We start from the raw sequence: 10,678 nt of genomic DNA, 5'->3' as shown, positions 1-10,678 counted from the left end.
TTTTCTTCAGAAGTTTGATAGGAAAGGGGGTTGAAACATGAATTTTTGAAGGCTCTTATCACTTTATAATGTTACTGTATAAGGCTGTATAAGGTCTCTACATTTGGTAAATTTCAAAAAAAAATCTGCTGTTAGAAATTTACCAAATCATTTTATAGCTGAATGAGTTGCTTCTGAAGGTTATGTTTAACCTAAATAGCTGACAGATTTATTCTTCCAATAACCTCCCACCCCTGCCCCTTCAACCCCCTACCTACTAATTTTGTCTTAGTTAGTCATGAATAAATAACATTTATGATTACAGTTTGTGATGGCCCTTGGGAACTATGAGATGCTCTCAACTGGAATTTAAATTTCTACAAGCAGTAATCCAATTTGTCAGATTTTGGGATCTTAGCCATGTATACTTAGCATTATTCAATCACCAGAGTCATATCTCTAGGAAAGAACAGGTCTCGCCACATAAATTCAGTCTCTGAATGAAAGCCAGAATGAGTCAAACAGACATAACTAATTGGGTCTTCATTATAAAGAACATTTGTTAGCAAGTTGTGGCATAATTGTTCATTATCTGATAGAAAATTCTTAACTCTATTAGGAAAATGTTTTATTAGAAAATAGAAAATATATGAGTTGGGGTTATTTATTGGGAGGTGTAAACCATGCTTTAAATCTAACAGAAATCTTGGACTTTTTTGATAGTAGGCACATCAAATTTGAAATGAAATTTAAAATATTTTGGACTGATCGAGTTTGTCTTCTAATTACAGCATGGTTTAGTGTGTTTAAGGGAAATGCACAAGCACTTGTGTGAAAGTCAGAGCTGGATGTTTTCACTTGAAATTTAAGCCACCTGTATACTTGAATTTTTTACTTTCTCATTTCCTCTTTTTATACATGCATAGTTATTTAGAGAAAAGGTAAAAATCAGGGTTGATCTTTAATTTCTACAGCATTTACAGGGTCCTAGTAGAAATGCCACCTTGGTAGGTTGCTCTTTGGATTGAATACTTTTTCTCCAGGCAAGGGGGCATGTAACCAGTGGGAATTAAGTGAAGCTATAATTCTTAGTCATTTGTTGATATAGGCTAAGTTCCAAACACTGAACTAGAGGTGAAAGTCCCTACGTCCTATTACTAATCCCCATGGTCTCTTAGGTTCCTTTTGTTTTTCTTCTCATTACATTATTAACTGTGTGATGTCAGGGGATATATCAAACTCCCATAATGGAAGTACAATAATATAAACAATTTATAACAAAAATTCCTTATCCTATATGTAGGGTTCTCATATTTAACATATACCATCATTGAACTCTAGATAACTTTTTAAAAAATAGGTTAGATTTCTGCAGATTTTCTAATTTGTTTTCTGGTATTGGATTTTCATTTTTATGACTTCCTTACTCTGTTCTATTAAATTGTGGCCACAATAGGGCATTTAAAAGCCATTTCACTAGTGACTTTAATTATGTTCTGTCATTAGATAGTCTTGTGTTAGATTCCACATTCCTACTTCTTGAACTGTAGCACGTTCCCTTTGAAAAGTGCCAGATTCACCATAAAGAGAAATGTGAAGTTTAAAAAACTTGTAATGGTATTATCTCTGGTGCTGTTTATACACAATATTATTTTTCTAAGTACTACATTTAAAATGTTTTTCTTTTAAAATTATTATATATGATTATTGTAGAAAATAAGAAAATAATGACAAGCAAAGTGACAAATTTAAATAACTCAAATCCTACCATTCAGAGGTAACAAGTGTTAACATTTTCATTTTGATGTCTATCACTTAATATCTCTCTGTTTATACACAAAGATATTAGTATATATACATATATAATGAAATATATAAGATGTCCCACAAAATGTATAAACACTTTAACAGCTGATAGCTCACTTAATTTTGAAAATGAACTGTATATTAATAAAAACTGACTTTATAATAAAGTGTGTATACATTTTGGGGGGACACTGTGTTATATTATGTCCACTTATATTGCAATTATTTTTTCCCATTTAATATTATTATCAACACATTTTTCTGCTCACAATAAGGTATCTATGCTATGACCTAATGGTTACTAATGTGATGTTGTATAGATTGCTATAATTTATTTAGTCAACCCTTAATTATTAGATATTCAAATTATTTCCAAGTTTACACTATTATAAAAAGTTTTCCACACATAAAAGCACTGTTTATTTTTTAGGATGAATTTCTAGAAGCATAATTTCTAAGTGAAATAGTAAGCACACATTGTATCTGTTGCCAAATTGTTCCCTAGAAATAATGTATCCATGAATAGTTTCTTCTAGGGAATGAGTGATTTTTTTTATCCTATACTATCCTTTTATTTTTATCTTTGACATTCTAACAGTTGAAAATGCCATCACATGGTTCCTTTAATTTCTATTTCATTAATCAGTAGTAATGTTTAATGCCTTTTTATGTATTTACTTGCACATTTATAATTTTTAAAATGGATTGTCTGTTTTAGTGTTTAGCCTATCTTTGATTAAATATGTTTATAGGATTTTAAAAAATGTAATAACTCTGTCTCTTAGATTTGATAAAATATTTTTTACTTTGTCCCTTGCCTTTTAATGTTTTGATATTTTTGATATATAGTTTAAACCTTTAGTTTTTATTTTAAAAATTAAATATATCATTTGTACAAATGAACATGTAAATTCCATATATATACCCTTTGAATAATAATAATCATTAAGCAAATAATCCTGTATTCACATCCCAGTTGAAAAATAGTACATTTCCCAAACTTTTGAAGCTTGTATGAGATCCTATCATATCACATTTTCTCCAGAAGTAACCAATTTCATTAATTTTGTTCTTATTGTCTTTATAGTTTTATCATATATAGACAATTCTTAAACAGTATTATTTATTTTTTATATTTTTGGACTATAGATAACTAGAATTATACTTTATAAATTTTTTGTGACTTTTTATTTTTAAAAACTAAACATTATCCATTGAGAACCATTGATGTTAAAACATCCTTTTTAATGCATGTATGGTATTCTACTCTATGACCATATCATAATTTATTTATTCATTCTTCTGTTGTTTCCAGTTTAAGGTAGCATTTTACACACAAAAATGCTACCTTAAATCTTCTTGTACATATCTCCTTGTGCAAATGTGTAAAAAGTGTATTCTTACTATTGGAATTTTGGGTCATAGGGTAGGCATGTTTTCTGTTGAAAAAAAAAAGTCAAATTGTTATTTATTTATTTATTTATTTATTTTTATAATGAATTCTTTTTAAAATTTATACTTATTGTTGAAAGTATTGCAGATGTTCTCTTTGTTGTTGTTTTTTTTCCCCATTGATCCCCTTCCACTCTGCACCTGCCCCTCCCAGGCCTTCACCACACTATTGTCTGTGTCCATGGAGAATACATATATTCTCCCTGGTTTATGTCTCTCTGAAACCACTGCCTGCCCCCCTTCCCTCTGAAATTCATCAGTCTGTTCTATGCTTCTATTTTGCTCATCAGTTAATTTTGTTCATTAGATTCCACATATGAGTGAGATCATGTGATACTTATCTTTCTCTGACTGGCTTATTTCACTTAGCATAATACTCTTCAGGTCCATCCATGCTGTTGCAAATGGTAAGAGTTCCTTCTTTTTTATAGCTGCATAGTATTCCATTGTGTAAATGTACCACAGCTTTTTTATCCACTCATCTGCTGATGAGCACTTGGGCTGTTTCCAAATCTTAATTATTGTAAAGTGTGCTGCTATGAACATAAGGGTGCATATATCCTTTCTGACTGGTTTTTTGGGTTTCTTAGGATATATTCCTAGAATTGAGATCACTGGGTCAAATGGGAGTCCCATTTTTAACTTTTTGAGGAAACTCCATTAATATTTGACAAAGGGGGCAAGAGCATATAATGGAGTAAAGACAGTCTCTTCAATAAATAGTGTTGGAAAAATTGGACAGATACATGCAAAAAAAATGAAACTAGACCACCAACTTACACCATGCACAAGAATAAACTGAAAATGGATGAAAGACTCAAATGTAAATCATGAAACCATAAAAATCTTAGAAGAAACCATACGCAGCAAAATCTCAGACATCTATAGTAGCAATATCTTACTGATACATCTCTTAGGGCAAAGGAAACTAAGTAGAAAATAAATAAATGGGTCTACATCAGAATAAAAAGCTTCTGCACAGCAAAAGAAATCAACAAAAGGAAAAGAAAGCCCACTGCATGGGAGAACATATTTGTCAATGATACATCTGATAAGGGGTTAATTTCCAAAGTGGACATACAGAAGGTCAAGAGACATATGAAAAAATGCTCAAATTCACTAATCATCTGAGAGATGCAAATCAAAACAACAATGAAGTATCACTTCACACCTGTCAGAATGGCCTATCATCAACAAATCAGCAAATGATAAGTATTAGTGAGGTTGTGGAGAAAAGGGAACCCTAGTACATTGATGGTGGGATGCACACTGGTTGCAGCCACTGTACCAAATTTAAAGTGATTGTGGGAAATCATGTGATACTTGTCTTTCTCTGACTGCTTATTTCACTTAGCATGTTACTCTCCAGGTCCCTCCATGCTGTCTCAAAAGGTAAGAGATTGTTCTTTTTTTTTTTTTTTTTTTTACTGCTGCACAGTATCCCATGGTATAAATGTACCACAACTTTTTTAGTCACTCATTTACTGATGGGCACTTAAGCCCAAGGTGCTTCGGAAGTACCAGGGAGAGGCACTTGGCCAGACCTGCGGCTTCAGAGGATGCTTCTTGACCAAGATCATGTGCCCTTAATAGGTGAGGCCCAGGACAATGGTAGAGGTTTGAGTGGTGGGTGGAGTGGGAGAGCTGTGTAAACAGATGGAACAGCATAGGAAAGGGCTAGAGATAGTGTAACCAGACAATCAAAGGGTCCAGGCTGCAGGTCACTACTTGAGCCAGAGACAGGGTTGAATCTTATATAAGCATTTATTCCAATACTGCCGGCAGTATGGGAGAGCAGCAGGTCATCCACAAAAATCTGCTCTGCAGCCCCCCATAAATCAGCTGTTTTTCTATATATATAAAACCCTAATATGCAAATAGACCGAATGGCAGAACAACCAAACAACCGGTCGCTATGACGTGAGCTGGCCACCAGGGGGTGCGCGCGAAACATGGCAGGCATCAGCAGCAGGCAGCAGCGCACGGAACATGGTGGGCATTGGCCACGGTGGGATGGTGGAGCAGGTGAGTGGGGGCGCCAGACCAAGGTGGGGCGCCGGTCACTGTCATGGGGCGAACCTCTGGTGGTTACTGAAATTTCTTTGTTCCTATGCACCACAGTCCCACCCGGTGCTCACACCTGCTGCTGGTGCCGGCCCCGCTTGCACCTGCTGCAGGAACCCAGTGCTGACCCCATCGCTTGGCGCCATCAGCAGCTGCAAGCAGCGGCTGCTGGCCCCAATCGCCTCTCAGGGCTTCTCCACCTCCCCCTGCTCCTGAGGGGTGATCGGGGCTGGCAGCCACCTCTCGCACCCACTGCCGGTGACAGCCCTGCTTGTACCTGCTGCCGGCACCAGAGCTGCCACTCGCACCCACTGCCCCACTGCCCCACAGCTGGCTTGCACCCACAGCTGATGCTGGAGCTGCTGCTCACACCCGTTGCCAGCACCCAGCTCTGGTCCTGCTCACTTGGTGCCGTCATTGGGTATGAGAGGCGGCTGCCAGCCCCAATCATTCCTGAGGGCTTCTCACCGTCCCCTGCTCCTGAGGGGTGATCGTGGCAGCAGCCGCCACTCACACCCATTGCTGGCACCAGTCCCAATAGCTCCACCCAGTCATGTGGTCAGCAGCAGCGGAAGTGGGGCTGCCAGCAGACAGGGCACTGGGGTGCTGCGGGAGGGGTTGGGCAGGGGCGTGGAGGATGGGCCGAGACCCACCCCTGTGCCCACTGCAGCCTAGTGGCCCACAGTTCCTTTCTTTTTTTTAAATTTCTTTATTGATTAAGTTATTACATATGTGTCCTTATTCCCCCATTACCCACAGTTCCTTTCAAGGTGCACGAATTGGTGTACTGGGCTCCTAGTATTGGATAAGACAAAGATTACATGGGGAGGTAGGGATTACAAGGATGGGAAAGTAGGGATTACAGGCATGGGGAAGTAGGAGGCTGGGGTGGGACTCCATTGTTTGGGCAACAAGGTTGTTAATCTTCCCGTGATAATAGGATGTTCTTGAATGAAAATGGGCCACATTCCAAGGTTGACTCCCTGGTCCAATATAGACTCTCAATCTTGGGGGCATACAACTCCCAGCTAGGTCAGAATGTCCTTTCTTTAGCCAACACAAGGCAATCATGGTTAACAGAGCACTATTAATATTTCCCATAACCACAGCTAGTCCCCAATATTCTTTTTTTTTTTTTTTGCCCCTAACAATAGCAGCAGGCCTCTATCTCTCCTTTGATCTATTGACTTGCCTTTAATCTTCCTTCACAGATTTCTTCCTAGGGTGGTGGTGTCTCTGGCTCTCTCAATCCTGGGAGAGAAAAGATGATTGAACCCCTTCAATAGCCGATCAAGCCCTCCTAGCTACATACACCAGCTGCACTCACATTCCCAGTTCTCCTAGACCCACCAAACACACATGTACCTTTGAAGACCACCCCTCAAAATACCATCAATACAGGCTCCTAAAAGAAGAGTCTTTACACCATTACCCAGTTACATACCAATAATAATATAGGGCTATTCTTCAGAGGAGTGGCTGAAAATATTTTAGTGTTTAAGTGATCGAATTCAATGTCTATGGCAGGTGGAATTTACACCCCTCTATAAAATAAACCACCCTAAATGCCTGTTCCTGACAAAAGCAAATCAAGTTTTTCCCAGGGCACTAAGAGAACCCTCCAAAGGTGAGAGTGTTTCTCTGGTAGGAAACCAGAAAGTGGAGAGAACGAATCTAGCTGCTCTCAACATGAGAATGGAAGCCTGTCTGAATGGACAGGGCCAGGCTCAGTCCATAGGAAAAGTAACTATGTTCATAGTGGGAAGATCCTGTGAACATTTTTTTTTTTTTTTTTGAGGACATCCATTCACCCAAGGAACTAGCATGATTAGTCACTTGAAAGTGAAGAACTGAGGTCAACTGAAAGTGAAGAACTCGAGTCCATCTTTGCTCACAACGCGGGAGCCCATTCCTACCAGGGGCGTGAGAGATTTGGCTGAGGTTGGGTGAAGGCTGAGGATAGAAGAGATTTCCTGTACGGAGTTCAAGGTCAAGTCAACCTACAGTCAAGAACTCTGCTCTAAACTATAATAAAATACCACTCAACACTCACTAGGATGGCTATAATATGAAAAAAGCATTAATGAAAATGTAGAGAAATTGGATTCCTCATACATTGCTGGTGGAAATGTAAAATAGTGGGGCCATGTTGGAAAACATTTTAGGCAGTTCCTCAACATGTTAAGCATAGAGTTACCACTTCTGGCTACATATCCAAGAGAAATGGAAACATGTTCACACAAAAACTTGTACACAATGTTTATAGCAGCATTATTCATAAGAGCCCCAAACGGGAAACAACCCAAATATTCATCAAACAAAATGTAGTATACCCATACACTAGAATATTATTCGCCAATATGAAGAAACAAAGTACCAGGACATGATATGACATACATAAAACTTTAAAATGTTATGCTAAGTGAAAGAAGCCAGTCACAAAAGACCAGATATTATAACTGCATTTATGTAAAATGTCCCCCGACAGGCATACCCCTGGAGGCATATCCATACAGATGGCAGATTAGCGACTGCCTAGGGCTAGGGCTAGGGTGGGATAGGGAGGCGACTGTAAATGGGTGTGGGTTTTGGGAGTGTTACTAAAGTCCTACAATTGGCTCCTCTCTGAGTGGGCGTGGCTGGGCGGGACGGTGCCAGCTTAAAGGCCGGCTGTGGAGGCCATGCTATGTTGGCTGTTACTCGGACAGGCATGGAGAAGGAGTGCGCTTGCCTCTGTGGCATGGGCCTTTTGCGCGGATGCCGGTGTCGCCAGCAGCGCCGGGGCCCAGCTGAGACTGGGGCAACCGACAGCAAGCCAGCCCTGGCCCTGGCCCTGGCCCCAGAAGAGGAGCATGTCGAGGCGGACGCCACAGCGTGGCACTGTGCGGGGAATGGAAGGATCGCGAGCCCCATGTCGCCCACGCGACCCCCGTGCTGCTCGCTGCAGGACCTGCCTTCCGAGCTGCTGATGGAGATCTTCGCCTCAGTCCCCGGCACCGACCTGCCCAGCCTGGCTCAGGCCTGCACCGAATTCCACCATATCCTGCGCACCGACAGCATCTGGAGACGGCGCTGCCAGGAGGAGTATGGCGTTTGTGTAAACTTGCAGAACCTGGAGATGATGGGTATGTCTTGTCGGGAAGTCTATGCGAAACTGCTCCACCCATTCAGACACCTTTTGGGATTGTGGCAGCCAGATAACGGGCCCTATGGAGGACTGCTGAATGTAGTGGTGGACGGCTTACACATTATTGGTTGGATGTACCTGCCTCTCCATGACCCCCATATGGATGACCCAATGCAATTCAGGCCCGCGTTTAGAATTCGCCTGACAGAGAGGAAATCGACCACGGTGGAGTGCATGTACGGCCGCAGAGGGCCCCACAGCTGCCACATGCAGATTCAGAAGGACAGGTTCTCCACCAAGTGCAACCAGATGGACTACCACGGGATATCTTGTTGGAGCCGAGAGGATATAGGAACGTGGCTGAGGGAAGAATGGCAGCAGACGCTGGAGGACATTTTCCAGGAGGACAGGCTGCAGTTCATCCTGATGAAGTTCATCTACCAACGGTATGACAACTGCCTGACCTACCGCCGCATCCACCTTCCGCCGAGCCACCCGGAAGACCTCATCAGGCCAGGCCTCTTCAAAGGCACCCACGATGCCCACGGCCTAGAGATTGTCATGCTGAGCTTCCATGGGAAGCATGCCAGGGTCACGAAGATCACGGGTGACCTCAAGGTCCCTGCCGGGCAGCAGCTGATAAAGATCGACCTCATGCACCGCATCCAGCTGCCCGATGTTGAGATCTTCCGCAACTTCAACGAGCTCTCTCGCATCGTCCAGGAGGTTCACGAGCAGGTTATTCAGGAGCAGCAGCAGCAGCAGCAGCAGCAGCAGCAGCAAGAAGACAGGACAGAGGACGGCGAGGGCCTTGGCTGGCAGAGCCCTGTCCAGCCCAGTGTCAGGGAGTCCGGGGTTGCAGCTTTGGAGGAGCAGCCTGTCCAGTTTGTTCTGCCTGCGGGCGTGAGATCAAGTAACCAGAACTACCCCCGAACCTGCAGGATGTGTTTCTATGGCATGGGCATTGTTGCCATCTATGGCTTTGCCAACCCCCGGCGCATCCCTGGAGTCTTCATCCTGTTCGATGAGGACCACTTCGGGTTCATCTGGTTGGAGCTGAAAAGCTTCAGCCTGTACAGCAGAGCCCAGGTCAACTTCCAGAATGCGGAGGCACCATCCCCACAGGCCTTCCAGGAGATGCTCAAGAACATTCAGTACTGATCCCCTGACGGCCCCTCCCTTGCCCAGGAGCAGACAGCAGGGGGAAGCAGCTTCAGAGGAAGAGCAGCTTGCATGTATTTTGGATATACGACCTTGTGACCAGATCACCCACTTTCTTGGTTTTTTGTTTGTTTGTTTGTTTGTTTAATCCTCACCCGGGGATATTTTCCCATTGATGTTTAGAGAGTGAAGAGAGAGGGAAAGACAGAATTATCGATGTGAGAGAAACACACTGATTGGTTGCTTACTGCAAGTGTCCTGATGGGGCTGGGTAAGAGTCTGCAACTGAGGTAGAATCTAACCCTATTAGACTTTTCAGTCCCCGCGCCCAAGCTCTATCCACTGAGCCAAACCAGCTAGGGCTGAGCATGTCTGTTTAAAAAGAAAGAAAAAGAAAAGATCCTAAAATTAGATAGTGGTAATTGTTAGATTGTACAACTCTATAATAAAAACCACTGAATTGTACATTTTAAAGGGTGGAGTTTATAGTATGTGAATTATATCTCAATAAAGCTGTTATTAAATGAATGAATGAATGAATGAATGAAGAAACAAATAAATAAAGTGCTTGTACAGACTAGTCCATTTGGCTCAGTGGATAGAGCCCCGGCCTGTGAAATGAATCGTCCAGGGTTCCATTCTAGTCTAAGGCACGTACTGAGGTTGCAGGCTCAATTCCTGGCCCTGTTTGGGGTGGGTGTGGTTGGCAACCAATCAATCAATGTGTCTCACATTGATGTTTCTATTTGTCTCCCTCCCTTCCACTCTCAATGAAAATCAATGAAAAAATGTCCTCGGGTGAGGATTAACAACAAAAAATAAAGTGCTTATACCATTTTATACTCCCACCATTAGTGTTTAAGGGCTTCTATTGTTCCACATTATTGCTGTAATATTGTAACATTTTATATTATTAAACTTTAAAATCACTGGTGGCTATAAAATGATATCTTGTGGTTTTCTTTTACATTTTGCTGATTATTGATGAGCATCCTTTTCATAATTTTATTGGTCATTTATGAGTGCTTCTCTAAGGAATGCCTTTTCATGTCTTGACCATTTTTCTATTTTCTAAAGAATTATTTTCTT

The 10,678-nt window shown here is 41.5% G+C and overlaps 1 protein-coding gene across 1 annotated transcript; it reads left to right on the top strand.

Annotated features, from left to right (window-relative positions):
• Positions 1-8,011: 8,011 nt before the first annotated feature.
• On the top strand, positions 8,012-9,960 carry LOC308256693 (F-box only protein 31-like; the record flags this gene model as incomplete). Its single annotated transcript, XM_080684957.1, has 1 exon — positions 8,012-9,960. One exon carries the CDS (start codon positions 8,012-8,014, stop codon positions 9,587-9,589), a length of 1,578 nt encoding a protein of 525 aa, XP_080541083.1. The 3' UTR covers positions 9,590-9,960.
• Between the last annotated feature and the right edge of the window lie 718 nt (positions 9,961-10,678).

The sequence above is a fragment of the Plecotus auritus genome, assembly GCF_963455305.1.
Source record: "Plecotus auritus genome assembly, chromosome: 8".
Classification (NCBI taxonomy): domain Eukaryota; kingdom Metazoa; phylum Chordata; class Mammalia; order Chiroptera; family Vespertilionidae; genus Plecotus; species Plecotus auritus.
The sequence above is the reverse complement of the archived record's forward strand: the minus strand, read 5'-3'. Positions and strand labels throughout refer to the sequence as shown.